The sequence below is a fragment of the Episyrphus balteatus genome, chromosome 2 (assembly GCF_945859705.1).
Source record: "Episyrphus balteatus chromosome 2, idEpiBalt1.1, whole genome shotgun sequence".
NCBI lineage: Eukaryota > Metazoa > Arthropoda > Insecta > Diptera > Syrphidae > Episyrphus > Episyrphus balteatus.
This window is the reverse complement of record NC_079135.1, coordinates 34556885-34581566: the sequence shown is the minus strand read 5'-3', so window position 1 is coordinate 34581566 and position 24682 is coordinate 34556885. Positions and strand designations below refer to the sequence as shown.

Below are 24682 nucleotides of genomic sequence, written 5' to 3'. Positions count from 1 at the left end.
AGCATTTGCATTCATTATGCTGAGATCTTAAGTGGTAGCAAGGCGACCCGCGGCGAGAGGGGGCTGTCCCAAAAGTTCTCTTGAAGCAAGGGAGTATGGACGGACAGTTTCAAGTTTCAATTGAAAAGGCTTAGGATAACTGCATTAAGTTTGCTCAATTAAGACCACTCTTGCAACTTTAATTGTTAACAAGTTTATTCTTTTGTTATGTAACTGAATAATGTTTTTTTTTTCCGTTCAGCTTTCGCTTTCTTTTTGGTAAAAGGAAATGGTTAACTTTTGGGGGAATCTAAAAATTTGCTTACTGCACATTTTAAAGTTTGTGAATTTATGATTTTGAATTAAAACTGCTTATATGTATTTTCCTCATCTTGTATTTTCTAATGAATATTAATGAAATAGACTTTAAGGATATCCACGTGTCTTTTGTTTTTGTTAAATCTTGGGCCATCAAAGTTTCTCCCGCTTTCCTTTACACCGTTATTCTAAAAGGCCATCAAAAAGAGTGGAGCAGAGTTCCCTGAAAGTTTTGTTTAAATTTTTTATCAATCAAGTTGCAAAGCCGGATTTAATTAAGACTTTTTTGTATTTTTGCATACCTATCTAATAAACATTTTCGGACAATTTTTCATTTTTGAATTTAGTTTTTTTTTTCATTTTTTGCAACTTTTTTGCATTTTTCGACTTTTTTGCATTTTTGATTTTTTTTTGACATTCCTGTTTTTCTATCATTCGTTCATTCGTAGGGATGCAACATCGTTAAAAAAAACATCGATGTTTGAAAACATCGATGTTTTATTTACAACATCGATGTTAAAAAAACATCGGTTCTATCTTCGATACATCGATGTTTTTCCGATGTTTTTGTTGTTGGACATAAATACGATCTACTGTATCTAAAGAACAAAATTTGTATGTCTTATCTGTTTAAAACCCAAAAACCTAACTTGAATTCAGTTTTAAGACCACAAAACAGAAAAATTTATCAACAAAATAAAACATATTTTCTTAATACGATTTTCGTTTTTATTTATAGTATATAAATACTATATCAATTCTAAGCAAACGGAGCTCATTATTTCTTACATTAAATTTACATTGTTTATTTATTTGGTAGAAAGTAATTCAGAAATTGAGTTCAGGAAAAGAAGTTTGGACAGTCTAGTGCCCAGAAGCCTGTTTCTATCCTGGGTGATGGTTGCCCCAGCCTCCGAAAACAAACGTTCCGTTGGAACAGACGTAACTTCGATAGGAAGATATACCATTTGAACCAGTGCAAGTTTTGGAAAAAGAGTTTTCATATCTTGCCAAAACAAAATTGCGTCACTTTTAATTGGTGAACAGGAGATGAGAGGTACAATTCTACTTCTGTTTCACTCATAGTTGTATTGATTGTCGTTAAAGACGATTTATTTTGTATGTTTTATGAGTTATTTTTGATATTTCCATACATCAAAATCCTAATCATCTGCATCTCTCTCAGACAAAACTTTGAAGCTTTGAACACTAGACAAAAAAGATTGAGTTTGAGAGTTCAAGATCTGTTATTATGCAAAAAAAGAAAAACGAGTAACAAAATGAACGATGTCGATGTTTTGCAAATTTAGCGTCGATGTATCGGCGATGTATCGACTTAAGAAACATCGATGTATACATCGATGTTTTTCACAAAAACATCGATGTTTTGAAAACATCGATGTATCGTTTGCATCCCTATTCATTCGTTCATTTACATTTTTTGCGTTTATGTTTTGGAATTTTTATATTTTGAATACACAAATGATTTTTCGCATTCTTGTGTTATTCTCCCAATCTTGCATTTTTGGCTTAGTTGCCATTCTAATTTTTTGGATTTTTTGTATTTTGGTTTTTCATTCTTGCATGCTTCCATTGTTTGATTTATTCATTTTGGCACTTTTGCAGTTTGATTTATTCATTTGCATTTGCATTTGCATCTGCATTTGCATTTGCATTTGCATTTGCATTTGCATTTGCATTTGCATTTGCATTTGCATTTGCATTTGCATTTGCATTTGCATTTGCATTTGCATTTGCATTTGCATTTGCATTTGCATTTGCATTTGCATTTGCATTTGCATTTGCATTTACATTTGCATTTGAATTTGCATTTGCATTTGCATTTGCATTTGCATTTGCATTTGTGATTACAATTGCATTTAATAATTGCATTGTCATTTTGATTTCTTCATGAACAACATCAAAATTTGGTCAAAATTTGACATTTAAGATTGCAAACATTCATTTTGTTCATAAAATATTTGTAAAAAACGGAAAATCTGACAAAATCCTAACTTTTAACAATAACGTTCATCAGCTTAAACAGAATTTTAGTTATGACCCACTTGCAATTTAAATAATTCCAAAACTAAAACACCTTCAGGATTTATTATTATAAATTCAAAGTATCAATTATGCAACAATTAATAAATTAATAACAAAACTTGAAACTTTAAATCCAAATTATTTGCTTGGAATGAAAAGCTTCATCCTTATGCACACATAAATTTATCCTCAATTAAAATATTTGTCCATACTAATATTCAACACAAACCCCAGCAACATCAAGAGGAACAACAATATTTCTGGTCTTTTGCTATGGCATCATTTTGAATGTCATCGCAAGGCAAATATCCATACAACCAAAATTTATTCCTCCAGAAAGGTAATAATCTACCTCTGGGGTAGGTTGATTGTGGATGTGGATGATGGGATAACATTATTTGAATACTCAAGCATAAACTCAAAATACCAAAACGATATATTGAGATTTTATAACATCCTCATCATCAAAGTTCTGCATTAATATTATATATTCTGACAGAGAGAAGTCCTGCTAACCTATCCCACTGGTGCTGTGCTGCTGCTGATTTTCAACTAAAGAGAACTTCATCAAAATTTCTCTTCCAAAACATAAATTGCAAATTAATTAAAAATTTTAGCGGGCGTATAAAATGCGCTCAACAATATTCACATTCACTTGTCATATGACGACATAAAGTGAAAATATGTGTTTTTCATGTGAAAACGGAAATGGAAATTCTGTTCCGGTCACTTTATGAATCTATCCATTTATGGTTCTCTTTATAAGTCTGTAAGTGTGTGTGTGTGTGTGTAGAGGAGGAGTATTGAATCCTTTTATGGGTTTCATAAATAACAAAAACCATCGACACATTGCCTCAGTGTGCAATCAATTAAAAGTGAAATGTCTCATTGCAAAGTTAATGACCAGCAATAAATTAGTTCAGGACGATGTGAAATTTGTACTGTTACACACCTATACAAATATACCATGTCATATACCATCATTGACATTGGTCAAGAGTCTATTGGCCTTTATAGTGTATAGTAAACAAAGTGAAGGTACGGGTTATATTGTGTTCATCACTGAGTTTCTTCTTCCTCCATATTATTGGTTCACAATTTCAAAACTGTCAGAGCTATACACAATCGAACTACAACTATGCCCTAATAATGTCCTTTTGCCAATTCATTATTCTTTAACGACAACTGTCAACTAATAAAAGCTTATTTATAAGCTCCAAAGGCAAAGTCTTTTTCTGGGAATTGGTAATTATATTGACAACAGTTTGACCAAATCTCATATTAAATCCATATTTTTGGGTTTCGGACAATAGGAAAGGTTCAATTCAATTACAAGTATTGCAATGGAGAAAATAATTCGGCTCGAATGGTAATGTGACTATTAGTTTTTAGTTATATGTTGGGACGGTATAGCAATTAGTCTGTCTGTTCTGAGTTTAAGTTGGAAATTATGAGAATTGCAACGGTAGACAATTCTGATAGTTAATTGGTGGTCTTGTTAGGATGGAATTTAATATTGACAGTGTTTCGAATTCAATAAAAATCATTTAAACACGGTATTTTTCTTATGTTGGAATTTCTTGAAAACTCCTCAAAATAATCTGTAACTATCTAATAATTGAGCTTATGGTGAAATTAGCTTGAGCAACTTTTGTTTGGATATGCCGAAGAACCATGTACGGAGGTATTCGAAAATATTCGGAACTGTTCGGAAATAATAGGAAATGTTCGGCAATGATTGGCAATATCCGCAATGTTCGAAAATGTTCGGAAACGTTCAGCCATTTCGCCTTGTCACCATGTCGCCATGTTGCTATGTCGCCTTGTTGCCATGTCGCCATGTCGCCTTGTCGCCTTTTCGCCATGTCGCCTTATCGCCTTGTCGTCTTGTCGCGGTCAGCGTCATAATATAATATTTCAAATTTAGTCACTAATTTCTTTCGTAAAAGATGAATCCTTAAATGACCCATAATATGCATTTACTGAAATTACCCATATCTTTTGATGAGCTTCTTAAGGAAATACGTGTTTTATATTTTACAACACCACCCAATGAAATAGAATTCAATTTAAAGATAATATCAATATATATTTCAATTTCCCGTCGACGAACCAAAAGTATAAACCTTTTGAATTAATCACACATCCCTCACGTAGGTATACAGATTGTAATTGATTTTGTTGTATCTATATGTGTAGTGTGTATATCTAACCCGAAGCAAAATAAAACCCTTTAACCCTTTAAAAATACTCAATCCATTTAAGGATGCTCAAATGGATTCTTCTTTTCACGATATGATGCAATATGGTTCAATTCATAGAGAGAGCGATTTTAGTAATTTAATTCCATCGATGAACCCAACCCACTTTCCATATTATGGTCTACCGCCCACTATGCATCCCTGTAATCGTTGCAAATAGCTTGACTCAAAAGCAAGGATTAACATTAACAACATTCATATCTAGTATACAAACATAAAGAGAGGGGGGGAAATATGTGTTTTACTTGGAGCAAGGACGGTTTTTGAGTATAGATCTGCGGGGGCTTCAAAAGGAAACCCCTAAATTTTGAACTTTCAACCATTTCATTTGGCAAAAGAGATATATATTCTGTGGCAAACGGTGGTTTGTATACAGTTCATATACAAAACTAAGCTATAGTACACATTCGCACAGGATATTGAAGGAAACTAGTCCCATAAAATTATGGGTACCGACCCGAACACATTCGGCAAGACACAAGAAGTTATCTGCGAAAATTCCTTTCGGTAGTCTTCTAAATCCTGACATGCAGCCCAGCAAAAATAGAAAAAAAAGTAAAAAAAAAAGGACGACTTATCCTTTCATATAAGTATACATTGAATATATCCAAAGAACGACTCCTTCTCTTCTGAAATAAATATACTTAGGACGGTGTCGTCCTTGTCCTAGTCGTGTCGTGTCGTGCGGAGTCGTTTTCAAGGCTCAAAATAAAAAAAAATAAAATCTACTTACGACTTACGACGACGACAACGATGACGATGAACATCGCATCCCAATTCTAGGTTTACATTTATACAAATAGATTTAGGACACATTTTGTGTATAAGCTTGTATGTGAGTATAAAATATAAGTATGTATTAGTATATAGAACTTACCTCCCAAAATCCATTTCCGGCTGAAGTTGTTACATCGCTATATGCGAGGACAGCAGCCGTCCTGCTGCTTCGGAAATCGAATTTAATATTAAATTCTTCGGCTTGATTTATAGGCCACCAAATGTGAGATGTCGCAAAAGGATACGTTATTGGGATGACATGCACTTCATTCTCCTGGAATTCAGCTTCGAGGATACCTACATAGAGTAAAATGTTGTTGTAATAATGTTTTAAGTATAATCGCAGAGAGAACATAATATTGTATATGTATATGTAATGTAAATCAATAGCCTTAAGCAGGATATTATGTAATATCTAATGTATACGAAATTGAATATACTGTTTAAGGATATTTTATATTAAAAAAAAAAAGAAATATCCGTTTAGAAGAGGATTAACATAGAATTTATTATAAACGAAACAACAGGAAGTTCGCTTTTAAGAATATATATATGATAGCTACTTCACGCACAAATAATACCTACTTTTTGTATAACTTAGGACAGAAATCTGTATTATATGTTGCTGACATACAAGAAGATCAGAAATGAAAGTCAGCTTATCAAACATTTATTAAAATCTTAAAAATCATCCAAGAACTAAATGCTGTGGTTTTTTTAAGTGCTTTGATTGGTTGTAAGTTGTGTAATAAATGGTTAAAAAAAAAAAACAGTTTTTTCTCATTAATTAACGCACTAGCGGTAGGAGTTATTGCACTATCAGGACTAAAGATACATTTTTGAACAAGAACGTGGAACCTTTAATATATTGGTTTAACCCTTTCGAACCCAAGCTATGAAAATCAATATTAAAAAATGTTTTTTTCAGTATTATCGTATCAAATACATCACAACTAAGAAATATGAATAGCAAAAAGTTAGGTTCAAAAATAATAAATAGCAAAACTAATGTGTTATTCTTATGTAACATGAAAGTAACATGCACTGCCTATGAGCACCAAAAAAGGTCGGACAACTGAGAAAATAACTTTTTATAGAACAATAATATATGCTACTTCTTCTAAGCCAAAAAGCAAAACACTTTCTAGATTAACTTTTTTTATATCTTTTTTTCAAAATTATGACCATACCTAATTAAAAAAAAAATTTTTTGAAAAAAAAGAAAAAATGTGAAATTCAGTTCCTTTTTCGATAAAAACTAAATTAAAGGTATGATATTTGACTAAATTTTTGTAATAATCCAGTAACTAGGCATCTTTATCTTTCAATTAAGCCATCGAAACCTAAAAAAATATTTAATGGAATATTTTTTACGAATTTTTAAAAATATGTTACATGAGAGTAACGCTGGGTCCGAAAGGATTAAGAAAAATGTAATTTTCACCATTTTAAGGGTAACGTAAATCTCTGGGCCATTTGGTAAAAAAAACTTAAATTGTTAAGTTGAGCATAAATTCTTGTTCTCTATTTTTACTTGCGATATAGGTACTATAGGGCAAGTTTAGGATTCGTAAAAAAAATCGAACTCGAGATAACAATTTTACATGACATTACGATGATAGAGAATGCCAAAAAAGTGGGTCCGGCAATTCTGTCTGTCTATCTGTCTGTCTGTCTGTCTGTGTGTCTGTCTCTATCTGAAGCTGCAGCCTAAACGAGTGAAGTGATTTTCTTCAAACTTGGTAGTTAGCAGTTTTTGGTGATTCCCTAGAGGGGAAATTGAAATTTTTTTTTTATGACCAAAACTAACGGTACCTGCCATATAACGGAAATAGAAAAGTTAATTTTTTTTCAAAAACGGCTCTAACGATTTTGATTAAAATTTTTGTGTGTAGTACTACACATAAGAGCCAACTTTTTAAATAAAAAAAATATTTTTTGTACCGTTATTAACGGTACCTGTCATAGAACGGGTTTTTTCATTTCTGAATATCTCGTACAACATTAACCCGATTTAAATGAAAATTTTTATACAAACGTGTGTAAGTAAAGATAATATTAAAAATTTAGAAAATTTTCAAAAAACGCATTTTTGGATTTTTAAAAAATATTTCAAAATTTTTTTTTGAAAAATCAATTTCTTGAAAACGGATCAATGAAAAATTTTGAAATTTAGTTTTTATGTGTAAATTAATTATTTCTTCAAAATGGCATACCAACTTTTTTTTGAAAAATGTTAAAAAATTTTTATACATAAAAAATTATTTTTTTAAAAAACGGCTCCTACAATTTTCGAAAATTTTTTTCTAAAAATACCTTTTTATACAAGAAATAAAATGGCATATTTGGTTTTTGTTTTAAGATAATTTAAAACGGAGTTTAATTAATTATAAAAACAGATTTAATTTTTTTATACTACTTATAAAATTTCTTCAAAATATCAAATTTTAAATTTCTTGAATAAAAAGCTTTAACATTATAGTTACTTTAAGCATAAGAGCAAGTACGTGCGACCCCAGTCGTGCAATTTATTTCTTTTGCGTATAGAAAACGCTAATCCATTCTTTCAATGAATCAATTCTCAATAATCTGTTTTTGATATTAATTTAATTCTGATAATTTTTTTTTTGTAGGTAGGCATACAGCACGGAATTTCTTGAATTTGTGCAGCGATGCATGAATATGAAAACTATGTATCCGTGGGAGGTATCCGATTTGTATCAATATTACAAGTAGATCCATTTGCTGTGACAACTTAATCCTCGTCTCCTGACTGGGGGGACATTTTTGAGAATGCTAATAACAATGTGTTATATTTCACTAAAAGACGTATTTTTCTTTCTGTAAGTGACAGTTAAAATTTTCATATGATAACAGTTCATTTTGCATGAATTTTATGTTAAATTTAGAAAAACTAAGGTAAGTGTAGGCTTACAATAGTTATCATGACATTATACAAGGCAATTTTCTAGATTTGCTGAAATATTAACTAGTCTCGACCTCTATATCATAATATATGAGCAAAATGGAAAAATTTATTTTTCTCAAGAACGGATCTAACGATTTTGATTAAAAAAATTTGTATTCTGGGAAATAAATTCCTACTTTTTAAATAAAAAACATTTTTAACCTATATTAACGGTAACCTACTATAAAACCGTTTTGTTGATTTCGGACTTTTCCATAAACGATTTAATCGATTTCTACGAAAATTTGTGTACCCAAATCATTTTATAGTTTTAATGCTAAAATTAAGAAAAATTAAACAAAAATTTTGAAAGAAATTAATCAAAATATTTATTTAGTAAAGTAACTAAAGCAAATTATTAGGGAACCCGGCCGAACAGCTCTGATTTTGACGACTTTGTTTTTTAAAACGTAAGTAATTAAAAATATTTTAAAGTCTATAGATTAAAATTGTCGATGTTGCCGTATTGTTTTTTTAAATTAAAATTAATTTTTTTTTTGAACAAAACCATTTTTTTTTGCTTAAATTTCATAAAACAAATGAAAGCAAAAGATTCTTTAGGTAATTTAAGGAAAAAAAAAGAGTGAGTAAGGGACAATCTTCCATCGTTTAAGCGATAAATGCAATTTTCTCACAATCTGACTTCAAACACAAAAAAAAAAAATATTTTGAAAACAACGGCAACACCTACAATATTTTAAAATACATTTTTAAAAAGCCAGAAGCTAATTCTTATCTCTTAACTTTAAATCCACTAAATTTAATTAAGAGTTTTTGAAAAAATGGTCCTCAAACTCAGAATTAAACAAAAAAAAAAAATGTTATTAAAAAAAATTTAAAATAACTTTTTTCCAAACTTTTTCTATAAAATATAAATTTATTTTAAAAAAAATTTGGCTATAAATATTATCAGTTGAATTCCGAAGCAGAAAAGGTATTATATATGTATCACACTTTTGAAAAAAAAAATTATAAATTACTTCAATTTCAATGGGTTTTTTCAATAAAAACTTCTATTAAAAAAAGTTCTTCGAAAATGAAATACTTTTTAATTTTTTTCATAAACTGTAATACATATTGACATTTCCTGTTGTAATTTCAAATCATAATAAATGTGGCATAAAAAATTTTTTAATCTTAGACTTTAAGTATTTTAAATTACCGACGTTTGAAGAGAAAGATCATCAAAATCTAAGCTGCTGCCGGGTTCCCTAATATTGCCAATTTTTGATCTTTAGTTACTTCACAAATTCTAAAAATACGTTGTTATATAAGAAATCAAGTGGTAAACTTTTTTTTAAGATTGCAAGAAAATACGTATACGCCACAGTGAACCAATACAAGAATTTGTTTGAGGGACAAGAAGTTCTCTTTTTAGTTTGATTTATTTGAAACTTTAGTACATACGACCACTTAAAAATATTGCCAAACTACCATTATCTCTTCCACGTTGATACTTTTCAACTATTCTGCAGTTTATATTCTTCAAGGCAAAGACCCATTTAAAAATAAAAGTGTAGAGATTTATTACTCACATTTTAATAGCGTTGTAAAAAATCATTTTTTTTAAATGTATTCGTTACCATTACTAATTTAAAAATAAAAATAAAAATATTTATTGCAAGAAAAAAAAAAATAAAAAAAAAATATTCATTGCAATATTCTTATTGCAAGTGAAAAATATTAGCATTAAAAAAAAAATATATTTATTGCATTAAACAAATGTATTGCAATAAAAAATTCAACGCAGAATGTAAGCATTAAGTATTTTGTTTTTAATAATCGTAGAATTTCTTATAATTTGGCTATTTGACCAGACATTAGCTATTTCAACTATACATAATATTGAAACTAATACTAAGGCCAAATACTCAAAATTCGAAGAGTATTAAATAAAATATTTAATACACATACTTTACATTGAATTATTTTTTTGAATGCAGAAATTTTTTTATTTCTAATAACATTTCTTTCATGCAAAATATTTTTAGTTGCAATAAATATTTCTTTTTAATGCAAATATTTTTCAGTTGCAATAAATTTTTTTTAATTGAAAATTTTTTTCAGTTGCAAAAAATATTTTTTTTTAATGCATTTTTTTTAATTTGCAATAAATATTTTTTTTTTAATTTCCAATGCATTATTTTTAAATTGATATTTTTACAACCCTGAAAATAAATCACTTGGCAGTCAAGTGAAAATTGCAGTTATTGAGTTTTGGTTGTCAACCGACGATAGATATACACTACACATATCAAACATGATTTCAATGAATTTTTGAATGTCGGTTCAAAAATTTTAAAATCGATCCAATCTGACGTCCTGTCAAAATTAAAATTCAGAAGTTTGTAAAAAAAAATACGTATACGCCACAGTGAACCAATTTTAGAAATTTTCATTTCTATTAAAATTATTTATAGGGTAAAATCATGCTATTTTTCCTAAATATTTATGCAACGCACCAGTCCCCAAACCAAGTGAGGGATAAGAAGTTTCTTTTTTAGTTTGATTTATTGTATAGATACCTACATTAGTGTATACCACGTTGATACTTTTAAACTATTCTGCAGTTTTAATTCTTCGAAGCAAAGAACCATTTACAAATAAAATTACTTCTATTACGTATTATAACCGATTTCTTCTCTCTAAGCTATTCTGTTAATTTTTCCTGTCATCATATTTCTATATTCTAAATCATTTAACTAGCAATGAAAACTTACTATACTAAAGCTTTGCAACATATATTTTATCAATACATACCATGATAATGAACTTTGGGATTTCCCTTCTTCAGCTCATACAATATAGACACATCATTATAGTAGACATATTTCAAAATGCCAACAAAATTATTATGCGATGCTAGACCTTTCTTCTTGTGCAAATCCGGTCCACCGCCAAAATATATTTCCGGGTCGAACAACAAATTCGCACTCGCACTAGCTGGTATTTCCACTGTTTTTATTTGCTGGTCCAAGATTATCTTCACAGTTCGCTGGTCGTGGTAAATTGTCAAATTGTGCCAATAGCTGCGTGTCAGTTCATCCCGCAATACAACTGACATCAAATTATCACCAAAATCCATTTCGACATGTATCGATTTGTTTTTAAGGGATGCAGCAATGTACTGATGCTTGAGGGCTTCACCGCTAGCATAGAATAAAGCCGAGTCATCATGGCGCGTCCGAAACATCATACTGATTCGGGTTGTGGACGAATGGACTCGATCCTTCCAGTCGTAGATGCGGTATGATACATAACTTGCACCACGTAGAGTCATTATTGTTGCAGCTGATGAGTAAGGAAGAAAGAAACGATAAAATAAATGATTTTTAGGTATTGAAATTATACAGTGGGTAGAAAACCGAAAATTCTTCAAAAAAGTACTATAACTTATTCAACTTTGATGTCAGTTGACTTAACTTATTCAACTTAGACTGATATATTGTTGTTCAAGTATTTAATTTTCCGATACAAGGTATCCATATGTTTCGTGTTAAATATTCGGATGTTCCGTATTGAAAACCTGTGGTAATTTGGCTATGCAAGGTCCTGTACTCGGCAAATCCGAATAGTTATTGGCTATTGTTTTTTGGGTATTTAACTTTTCGATACAAGGTATATCTTTCGTGTTAAATATTCGAATGTTCCGTATTGGAAACCTATGGAAATTTGGGCATGCAAGGTTCTATATTCGGGAGATCCGGTTATCGGTTTCATAGTGAACCGGGCGGAGACTGAAATATTGTTTTTCGGATAGTTAACTTTCCGATACAAGGTGTGTATGTTTTTCAAGTTAAATATTCGGATATCCCGAATTGGAAACCTAGTTGAGAAACTGTTCTATTCGGATGATAAGAGAAAACGTTTTGAGGAAAATTCGTTTAAATTCAAGTTTTTTGGTCCACTGTTGATAATGCGTTAGGAGGAGTAAAGGACACATAAATATCGTACGCACTTTCAACGATTTTAATTTGAAAAATCATTTATTCAGTATTTCCAAAATTGTGCTTGCCATATTCTGGATAATGCCAAACAAGGCTAGGATGGTGGGTAATTAACTGGACACAAGAGAAAGCATTGCATACATTTGTCTGAAAATGAAATACACAGGTGTGATGTGTGTGATTACCGAAAACGAGCATTGTGTGAACTACTGCCACCGACGCGACGTGTCACGAAGAGTGTCAAAATCAACTGACATATTGAAAATAATTTTCCACGATCCATTACCGGTCATTTTATTTAACTTGCTCTCAAAAATAATGTCCTGAACGTCACCAACAAATACCATAGACACTGAACACATTGGGATGCCCTTGGGTGCCCTAGGCAAGGGATGTAGGTATGATATTTTTGCATCAGAAATTGCAGTAATGTAGATATGTGTGTGTGTTTTTTTTTTGTATTACCAGATTATCACCGATGGCAATTTTCTATACATATGTACATATATATACACACAAACACATAGTACATATATATTATTTTTTTTGTGGTTGTAATGGAATTGGACAGTGAACACAGTGAATGAAGTCAGGTGACAGACAACGGAAATACCAGTAACAAGCACAGGACATGAGGACACGAGACAGATATCCTATATCCATTCAGTCTGTTATAGAAGTAGCCTTCCTGCAGTGTGAAAATATAATTACCCCTTTGGGGTTTTGTCGATATTTATTTCTAGGTATATATAAATGGAAATTGAGTTATTCTCCAATATATTATATTATTTTTTTTTTTTTTGTGGATGGATGATGAGTGTGATTGAGAACGGAGATCAATATGCCGAAAGGCGAATCAGGGCACACAATTATACTAAAAATATTTATCTGTGTGAATCCATACAGCTGCTCAGTAGGTTAATGTCATATCGCGGGTGAAAAATAACAATACAAAAAAACTGTTTAATTTATTTAGCAAACTATTTTAATTGGCATTAATTAATTTTATTTATTCAGGAGAACTTTATTTAAAGGTCATTGATATACTAAACGTTTTTCATCTTCATAATGATGTGAAAGTTAATTTTGAAATGATTTAAATATTCAATAAGGTCTCAGGTTGGTTAATGTCAATAATTTTTATATTTTATTATTTTTTAATATATTTGAGCAAAAAAAAAATGGGTTAGTATTTTCTTTAATTTTATAAACATTTTACATGATTTTTTAATTTTAAAATTATTATGTAAAGTGTTACGAAAAAATTCGTCATCTCTGTCCTGTAACTAATGCGCTGTGGATAAACTTTTTTGAATTGTTGTAAATTGTATTTTATCTCACAGAAGTAAAAAGAATTTCATTCAATATTAAATGAAAGCCATCTCACAGTACCACCAAGGAAGATAGTAATTTGTATTTAGAAAGGACTTTTAGATTGTAACTAACTAGTGCCAAGAAATGTAAAGTCATATTGGAGGTCTTTTACGATTTGTTTAAGGATTTAATTTAGCAGTTAATATAGAATTTGTATTAGTAAACGCAATTTAATAACATTTTGCACAAAATATGTCTTTTCCGTTTGAACCCCACAATATACTCTGTTTTACATGTACTTAAGCAATTACAATAATTACTGAAAACTGAAGGGTCTATACGAAAGAAAAAAAAAGTACGTATACACCGCAGTGAACCACTATAAAACTACAAACGAAAGAATAATTCTACCGATTGTTATCAAATTTTATAGTGCTTTTGCTTAAACGAGGGTCTTACTGTTATTAGCCAAACGTACACTGAGAGAAAAGCAATAGATAGAATTAAGAAGTGAACAAGTTGGGACTCCTCTTCTATTAGAGGTTAAGTTAAGACGCTTGATTTACTCGTTTTTAAAAAGCTTTTAATAGTAGCCAACTCGTAAATACCGAAATTCTTTGAATACATCTGCTTATCTGTTGTTTGTTTATATTTGATGCGAAAAAATTGTCAGTAAATAAAATGCAAGACTGCGTCACACGCACTTGAATCGGTGATTGTTAAAACAACATAAGTAACATTTTTATTTATTTTTTTCAGGAGAGACAAAAAACTCTGTACAATTTTAGCTTTAAATTCGGTTTAGAGGCCTTGTTGAGAGTTGAAACTAGCTAAAAGTTTTAAAAAAATATCTTTATCAAAGAGGATTTAACAAAAAATAAATATTTTGTATGTGTTGTTTTAACACCCAACGTTTTGTTGGGAATCAAAACCACTTAATTACTTGGAAATAATGTTGTTTTGACACTCATTTTACATCCAAAGTATTAGCAAATTTAATGGAAATGAATAAAAGACCATTATAATTTAGCAATTTCATTAATACATACATTAAAAGACAAGAACATTAAACAAAAAGGCGAAAGTGGACGTTCCACGGCCAGCAATGAATTTGTTATTTTTTGACGTAGTTAAGTCTTACTAATATTGTGCAAAAGTTTTATCCTTGTGACGTAGGTACTTCAAAATAGTATAAAATGCATTTTTGCATTTAACACTTTTTATTGATTGTCTCATTGATGTAATTTTAATGTTTATTTGAATAATGAGTGTTTGTAATTTTCCCAGAGTTTAAAGACCTTGATCTTGAGTATCAAACCAATAGAACCCAAACTAGAAGCCTTTAAGACAAGATTTACGATTTTTTTTTTGCATTTTCAATTCTTTGCTGGTATTAATTGCTTGACAACTCTAGAACAAAATGTCGAAGTTTCAACATTTTTTGTATAAAAAGAAATTAAAAAAATATTAAATTTATGTCGTTTTCGATTGGAATAACTCAAGGATTCACTCATTCTGAAATCCAATAAAACAGTTTAAATCGCTTCCACTCAATTCTGAAATTTTATATCTGTATTGGTGAATAATCAAATAAAAATTGTTTGCTTTTCTACTAGAAAATTTTGTTTGACGTTTACTTATTTAAATATTAGTGATTTTGAGTGAATTCTGTTTTGAAATCAAGAAGAGAATTTTTATTTTCAGAAGCGTTCTGTCTGTCATAATAGTGCGAATAAAACACTTTCAGAAGGCTTCTGAATGATTCCGGACGCTTCCGGAGAGCCAATCGAAAACGACATTAGTTAAAAAAATATTAAATTTAGCTAAAAAAAAATTAAATTTAGTTAAAAAAAAAAATAATTTTGAATGCATACAAATTTTCTAACATTTTTCAAAAAAAGGTGTTACGTATGTATGTCATTTTTTAGAAAAGAAATTTTAAAAAATTCACGATCCGTTCTTCTTTTACCAAAAACTTGGTTACCCAAAGAACAATTCACAGGAACCTCGGGGAAGACCTTCAACACCATATTTTAATTTTGCTCTTCATCATCACCATCATCAAATTCAGATATACAACAGAAATTTTAAAATTAACGAAAAGGATATTTATAGTTTCAATTCGACGACTATCTTGCTGATGCACAAATCTCTTTAATTAATTAAAAACCTTGCGTAAATACAACACTCACATTCATTGCACAAAAATATTTCTTACCTCCAAGAAAATATGTTCAAAGAATAAATCCATTTCATTAATCACCAAATACCACACCCATTTATATGTCCTTAAACCTCTTTGCCAAACCCAACCCACAAATAAAGTATCTCACTAAAACTAAAATAGACTAAAAATTAAAAAAAATAGACAAAAATAAAAGAGAAAAGCGCATCCGAAAATCGTATTTTCGAATTTTCTAAAACTAAAATAATAATACCTACAGAGAATTTCTGCTAGCACGATATACAGGAGAGGATCCTAGTTGTCGTCGTCGTTGTCGTATATAATGGTTTTTGTATGAATTTCAAGTTTTTTACTATTTTTGTGTGAGAATAGAGTTATCAGTGGGGTGACCATTTATAATTTTTTCTATGTTTTCGAAAACAATATTAAGAGCCGTTTGCTGAATCGAAACTTAAGCATTTGAGTTCAACATAAATCCGTATGTGACAGTTTACGCAGAAGAAAAAGTAGATAATAAGAGTTTATGTTCAACATAAATTATTTAAGTTTCGATTCAGCAAATGACCCTTATAGACAAGTTGTTATTCTTTATTTTGTACTGAAAGGAAAAAGGCAATATTTCTCAAATTTTTGTCTTTTACAAAAACTCCATGACTTTTTGAAAATTTCAAAACCGAATGAAAGTGGTAGGAAAATATTTTTAATAAACTTTGCTGAATGTCCTTAAAATTGTCCTAAAATTCGATGATTATTATTTAAAAAAAAAAAAAAAAAAAAATATGGTCACCCTAATTTTAAGTTTCTATACAGTGAAATACAAAATATATACATATAAGAGGATATAGGTAGTTATAAATACTTACTATAGATATCACAGTGTTCACCCTCATAGTGAGTACCGAAACAGTCGCACGAAATTCCATAGAAGTGATTAATACATCTGGATCCCACGAAGCACAAATTCTGTCTCGAATGGCATTTATTGGAGCATCCTTCGTTCACGTTTTCATGCTTTGTGGCTACCAACGGGGTGATTGGTAGGAGATCGGAGGCAGCTTTTCCTGAGCTTAGGACAACATTTCGAATGCAACCAACAAATGATTCGATAATATACTTGACACCATGCAGCTTCTCTTCCGAGGATAATCCTTTTGGATGGCGAAGGCGATGATGATGATGGTGGCGGTGGTGGTGTTGGTTATTGGTGGTACGATGATGGTGATATAGTTTGTTGGAACCACACCAGCAGAGTAGCGCAACGACGATGATGATGACGACGCCGACGACGAAAACGACAATGATGTTCAGGATGATGATGATGGTATTGGTGGTTGTGATGGTAACGTTCATACACACACATCCCATTCCATCCGTTCATCCAGTTCAGGAAGAGAATATCCCCAAAAAATGGTATTGATGGTAAAAGTATTTTGCACAGAAAATCATACGAGTAGAAAGAGGTACGTGTGAGTTATTTGTCCGTTTTTGGTTGAATTTCCGGATTGCCGCCGCCGGCATATGTTGGATTGTCGACAAAAAAAAGAAAAGAAAAAGAAAAAAAAAATACACCATTATATAATTGGAGAGTTTTCGGACAAAGCATAAAATATTGAAAAGGATACACATTGAGGGGATATGTTGAAAACACATTTTGTGTTGGGCAAGTCCCTGTGTCTGTGAATCAGGATGAGATATCTTGGTGGATTCTGTTGAGGACATGATTAATTAGTGGGATTTGATGCCATTTTTGAGATAAACTTTGGCCTTCCAGAACTTGCCAACACTTACCTTATGTGTGGATTTATTTATGAGTATACGAATAAATTAATTATTTTTTTCTTTCTTTAAAAGTTTTGAGAAAAATTTAATTGGAATGATAGAGTAGGTTATAGAAAATGAAAGACAATACTGTGACACTCTAAGGATTGAATTTTCGGTTCCATGTCATGATAACTGTAGCTGGTTTTTAGTAGAAACATGGATCACTTCCAGAATTGACGTTTTTAATTTGATTTTTTTTTAGTCAAAACTCTCTTATTTCTTTTGATTTTCAAATTATCATGGTTTTTTCCCAAAATGAGTTTGTCGGAAACTCATTTTTTACGACAAATCAATACTAATGTGATGTTTTTTTTTTGAATATACGACAAAATGAAAACTAATTATCTCAGTAACGGTACAGGATAGGCAAAATCTGATAACAAAATTGAAAAGAGCACATTCTTAAGCGTATAAATATATATGTATCTACAGCCCTATTTATAAACTCATCATAGACAGTGCATAGCATTATGTACTCTTTATAATGTCTTCAAACAGAAAACTGTTATTTATAAAATTTATGCAACGTTAAATAGAGGTTGTATAAGCTTAACGCGTTTTTAGGTTGTTTAGAGCCCAGTGTTGCCGGAGAGAAATATTAGAAGGTAGTACGGCAGAAAAAAAAGGGGAGTATTTTGAACAAAATAGGAGTACAGTAATTTTTTTGTCTTGAAACTTTTTTTTAGTTTTATTTTTAGGGCCAATTTTTCAATAGTCAGTTAAACAGTCAGGTAGTACTTATTCCTAAGGATAGAGAAAAAATCAATTTTTCAACAGGCAGATTTAGCTTATTCCTAAGAATAAAACTAGCTATCTGCTTCTTTCAGAGACGAATAAAAATTATTCTAAGGAATAATCTCAACAAAAATATTGTGTCAGTTGTCAAAGCTGTTTTAAAAGAATTTTGAAAAAAATACAGTGGAATCACAAGAAAACAAAAACAATCATGAATAAAAATGACGTTTAATTTTAAATATTTTTGAATTTGACAATTTTTTTTTGTTATTCTGTAGAATAAATTATTCTTGATTGAAAAATTCAATGTTTTTATCTGATTGTTTATGAGCTTAATAACTTTATTCATCGAACAGTTAACTGACTGTTTATTAGAAGATTGAAAAATTGGCTCTTAAAAAAATATATTAAGTTAAACATAAAAAAACAAAACATAAATAAATAAATTATTAATTCAAATAACAAAAGTAATAAAATATCTGTCTTATGGTAGATAGCTTAATCTATAGTAATATTATTTTTTTAGAATAAAAATTAGGACCTTAGATATTTTAATCACAAGATATGTATTAAGTACATTAAATAGAAGTGGTTTTGCAAAAATCAAGGTATTTTGATTATATGGTACCTAAGTATAAAATGATATAAGAAAAAAACAAATATTATTTTTTATACGCTTTTAAAAGTTGTTTTGAAGGATTCCATTTGTGGCAATCAATTCTATTTAACAATTCCTTGCAACTCATAATTGCATTTATTGTATTTACTTCCAATCTGTTTCGTTTTTTATCTTTGATGATAAAGAGTTGGGAAAAAACTCGTTCTGCCGCTGCGCTGCTGTGCGGAAGACTTAATAAAGCACTAACAAAATCCTTTGTCAGATGGAAAAGTGTTTAATTAAGAGCATTTTTTTTTAAATATTTCTGACCAAAATTCTTCTATTTCTAATGAATTCGAAACCATAGTTTGGCTAAGTAGTGTTCGCCATTCCATGTCAAGGTTTTCAATTTCATTTTCGCTAATCAAATCGGGAATGGAAGAAATTATTGAAGTTGCACTTTCTGCTAAATTTAAAAGGTCAATGCCTTGAATATGTTTGAGAATTTCGTCATCAAAATCGATTCGCTGTGAAATTTGAGCACACAGGGTCTTATAATATTCTCGGCAAACACCTTTAAACTCAATTATTTCATTTATTTCAATTTTGTTTGTTTTAATAAAAAGTTCAGCTTTAGCCCCAATGTATACAGAGTTAATATTTTTTAAATAAATTTCAGACAAATTCGGATTGGAGAGAAACTCGTCGCTTAACACATCCGATTTGATAAAATTTTGTAAAATAGTTTTATAGAACGTTTTTACGTATGGCAAAAATGTATGAATCCGGACGGACTGAGATTGAAATTCTAAGTTTAGCTGCTTAGTCAATTGGAGAACATAGGATAGAAATAATAAATACAATTTTGTGGTATCATTTAGTTCTTCTTGAATCTTGTGAACAAGATCAAGATTGTTGTCAGAAGATTCAAAAGAATTCTCCAAAAAATAATGTAATAATGCAGGCCACTGTTCTAGCGTTCTTGCCACAACCTGTTCAAGAGCTAACCACCTAGTAAAAATTTCCTTTGAAGGTAAAAGTGCTGCCAAATTTGCATTAAATTTAAAGTAAATTAAATTTATTTAGGCTGACATTACACTTTGCTACAAGTGTAAAATATTTTATGTCATTAAAAAAAATAGGAGTACGAATGTGAAAGGAGGAGTACGGGAGTACGGAGGTGCTGAAAGTAGCACAATACTCCTATGGGAGTACTTTCGGCAACACTGTTAGAGCCTGAATAAGAATATATTTTGCTTAAATGTCATTTGAACATCACATAATTTTCAGAAAAAGGAAACATAGCATGATTTGTATATATATTTTTTTTTTTCATTGAAGAATTTATTTTTTGGATTAGATTTTGCAAGTTAGTGAACAATTTGAAATCAACTAAAACAAGAAATAAGAAATTTGAAGATTTTTTCCTGATATAATTTCCTGTTTTTTTTTTTTGTTTATTTTCGAATCAGATGGGTTTGTTTTATCGACAGATGAAGTTGTTTGTCGTGATTAAATGTATTAATTTTCCATTTTTAGTACTTATTTGGACACAAACCTAGCATAACTATAATGGCTAAGAAAATGTTTTATGAATAGAAATTTATGTAACGTTGCATAAAGGCTACATTAAACTTTATGTATTGTATAACTATGCAGCCGGCTAGAGCAGTTTAGTGAAATCTAATAAATAAGGGTACGGCCACGTCCTGAGCGGCTGAGCGTCAATCCTGAGCGGCAAAACTATATTAGAACGTATGAAAATGTATGGCGGTGGCCACATACACCCTGAGCGGCTGAGCGGCAATCCTGAGCGTCTGAGGGACGTCGCTCAGCTCTGTTCTATTTTTTTTTTTTTTAATCCTGAGCAACGAACATTTTAGTAAATGGTGAAAATTATGGTTTCTTGTGAAGGAAAATATTAAAAAATATTAATTTTTTTCGTTAAAATAAAAAAAAAAAAATAGGCCCCGACAGGAATCGAACATGGGACTCGAATCGTTGTCTGTTTAAGAAGCTATAGCCTAAACGGATTCTTTTCAAACTTGGTATGTAGCAGTTTTTGGAGATTGTGCAGATGATTCTATGGAATTAATTTTTTTAGAACCTTATCTAACCATACCTGTGATGCACCTATTCTAGAAATGTATAATTTTCTCAAATACTCTTTTAACGATTAAAAAAAAAAAAAAAAATAAGTGTGAGTTTTTGAACCTATCTTTTAATAAAAAAAGATTTTTTCGAAAGTCATTATTAACGGTACCTGTCATAGAACCGTTTTTTTTTTTTAAACTCAGAATATCTCTCAAACGAATTATTAAATTTTATCAACATTTTTTATACAAATGCATTTATATAGTCTTAGTATAAATCAAAAATAGAAGAAGAAGAAGAAGTATAAATCAAAAATAAAATTTTGAAGAAATGCATTTTTGGATTTTTGAAAAAATGTTGATTTTTTTTCAAAACTGGTGATTGGATTCTTTTGAAATTTATGGCATACCAACTTTATTTTATTTGTAATTATAAAATACAAAAAAATTGGCACTTCTAGGAATCGAACCTGGGACTCCCGCGTGCGAGCCGAATACTCATCGAATATTTTGCCCTTGTAGGGTTTTGAAATTGCCGCTCAAGGTCGCCGCTTATCACGTGGCCGTAGCCTGCTAGTTTAAAAACGTGCATTTTGGCGTTTACGACAAAAAAAATACTCGGCCGACGAATTAGTTAGTTTTTTGAAAACAAAATATTAATTTATATTTTATTTCTGGTTTTGAGTACTAATCATTTGAATTTTTGTATTTTAATTAAAACAAAAAAAAAAAAAAACGCTCCTCCCATTTTTAATGTCTTTTTGTAAAAATGCACATAAATATGTACTTTTATCTTGCAATAGTTACTTTAGTAATTTTTTTCATTTACCTATACCGTTTCAACTCTGCATACCAAAATCTTTTGAAAAGTATAATTTGACTCAAAAAAAATTATATTAAATTTTTAGTACAGTAACTTTCTAAGTATACATATGTATAATTCGGTTTTTCAATGAACGTTTTTGGACAAGAGTTTCGAGCGAAACATTATCAAAAATGCAAATAAAAACGTCAAAAAATTTCGATTTTCGCAGCCTTCGTCCTCTTAAGGACTTTGTATTTGAAAAAAATTGGAATATCAAAACCTTCTTTGTTAGACTAATGGTTAGCAAGATATTGCTTTCCGATTTTGTTCATCTTCGTCGAAATCAATTCATTTTGTCTATACTGTTTTCATTGCAAATAGTTACGTCAATTTTACACTACAGGGGGTAATTTTGTTCCATTTTTTTGTAGATTGGTTGTATCAAAAAAAAAAAAAAAAAACCAGAGGAAAAGATCTTAAATATTCTCCTCTAATGTTTGTGGTGATCAAAATCGAAAAAAAAAAAAATAGCTATATTACAACGACAAAAAAAAATTTAAGGGCCAAATTTTATCTCTTTTAAGGGTGAACCCATTTTTTAGAATACAAGAAAATAAAAAAAAAAAACAAGTATTTAACCAAAATGTTAAATTATTTCTGTATATACGACTGTCAAAACATATTTGATTATTCTTATGATATATACTAAACATTATGAACATTTCCGTGCCAATTTTTATAAATGACAGAATTATCAAATAAAAAACAAAAAATAACTGAACGTGTTGAGAGCCTATCGATAATAAGTTATGAAAGAGCCCATTATCGATACTTAAAATAAATATCATTTCCAAAGCGTTAATGAGACAAGCCCACTTTTTTTCAAATAAAAAAAGCAATCCAAATTCAAACCTTAATTAAGTGTCACAGTGATAAATACCAAATCATTATGCCTGTGTTGACAAAACATTAATACAAAAACAAAGATGGGCAGAGCAAGAAATCCAAAAAATATATTTTGAAAGAAAGACTTGCAACGATATCAACATCATCAACACACCCAAAACGAGACAGAATGAAAGATAGAACTTACCGCCAACAAGAACAACCGAGGGCAGATTCGTTGAGACGCCATAGTTGGTGTCGTGATTCAGTCCTTTCAGATAGACTTCCTCTTGGCTATTGTCAATGCGAGCTATTAATCTTGCACCATGCACATCGATACGGACCTGCGAATAAAAAAAAAAACGAAATAGAAATGAAACGAAAAGAATAGAAATTGATTAGGTTTTGATGAAAGGATAAAATGAATTCCTGATGTTGTATAGAAGAGAAGAAATTGTCATTTTCTGCGGAAAAAATAGGGGAAATTTGGATTTTATGTCTGATGAGGCTTTGAAATTAAAAGTTTAATATTTTTTTTGATATACGAAATTATGAAATATTTAAAAAATTATAAAAAACTTGTTTTAAAAACAACAGAAACAAAAAAAACTAAAATTTAATATTTTGAAATAAAAAGCGATGAGTATTTCAATCATTTAGATCTTAAAAAGTTTATTTTTCAAAAATAATGAATTCGTTGTTTATTTACAGTGTTTTTTTTTTTTTTCTCTAAATTGGATATTTCAAAACTTATGTTAATTTCTATTCACTTTAAAATGGTGCAAATATTCGTTCTTGTTGATTCTCATCGATTTGAGTAGCACATCATCAAGAACACAGTAAATGCCAACTTTCATTTAAAAATCCGTATTTCCCCTATTTTGTGCACTTCGAAGTTCTGTCTAACTATCTTTTTCTCAATACCCCATCAATGACTTATCAGAGAACAAAAAAATAGAATGCAATAGCACACCGAGCGTTGAAAAGAAAAATGCGAACAGTTCATCTTTATTGTCTTCAGAGTCTCTTTTCAACACATATACACTCGAATATACTCGAAACAATTGAAAAGTTGCAATTTTTCTTTTCATCATTGTTTAGTTTGCGAAAGCGTTGCGCCGATTTATATTCTTTGCAATGTTATATTATATAAAAGTACTACACTACAACTTACCATTACGCTATGCCATTCATTGCGATTCAGCCCCTCACCGACAGTGACACTTGTCGCATGCTTTCCAAAGACATGCACCACTTTAAGTTGTCCTTTTTCAACGATAACATACAAAGCGTAAGGATCCAAATCAATTCCATCAGGATTTTTCACATTGTGATAGACTAAAAGACCGTGCGGCAGACGGGTACGAAATTGGAAGGAAATTTCACGACACAATCTGGAAAGGTAGAAAATAAAGGAAAAAGAAGAAAATTAAATTAAATAGAGAAGAATTTTTTGTATAATAAAATATCAAACATCGAGTTTTGGGTAGGTATTTGGTAACTGATAACCAAAATATATAATCTGTCTCTAGTCTATCTGTCGGTTTGGTCGTCTCTCTGTTTCTACTTTGCCTAAGATGCTGAAGTCTAGTAGTTACAAATTCAAAAGTATTTTGAAAGACAAAAAAAAAAAATGACATTTCACGAAAACTCCTCAAACGATTTAAATTAAAAAAGTATGTATTTGTATATTAGGGTGGAGCGAAACTTCCATTAGTCATAAAAATAGAGAATAACAAATCTCAGCCCGATCAAAAAATATCTTGAGGGTTCACAACGCCCTTGAAAATGTACATGATTGGTGGAAGTAAAATACTGGGTGATTCTGGTGAAATGTGTCGCGTTGTGTCGTATTGTGTAGCGTTGTGTCGCGTTGTGTCGCATTGTGTCGCATTGTGTCGCGTTTTGTCGCGTTGTGTCGCGTTGTGTCGCGTTGTGTCGCATTGTGTC

At 30.3% G+C, this 24682-nt stretch overlaps 1 protein-coding gene across 7 annotated transcripts in view; it reads right to left on the bottom strand.

Annotated features, from left to right (window-relative positions):
- Positions 1-24682, bottom strand: part of LOC129910387 (axotactin) — a 127949-nt gene that overhangs the window by 53738 nt on the left and 49529 nt on the right. For all 7 annotated transcript variants that reach the window (XM_055987756.1, XM_055987761.1, XM_055987759.1 and 4 more), the window contains exons 4-8: positions 23907-24126; positions 22941-23076; positions 16659-16943; positions 11110-11640; positions 5482-5678 (exon numbers count right to left, since the gene is read on the bottom strand). In XM_055987756.1, the coding sequence (XP_055843731.1) occupies positions 5482-5678; positions 11110-11640; positions 16659-16943; positions 22941-23076; positions 23907-24126 (1369 nt within the window). The remainder of the gene's footprint in view (positions 1-5481; positions 5679-11109; positions 11641-16658; positions 16944-22940; positions 23077-23906; positions 24127-24682) is intronic.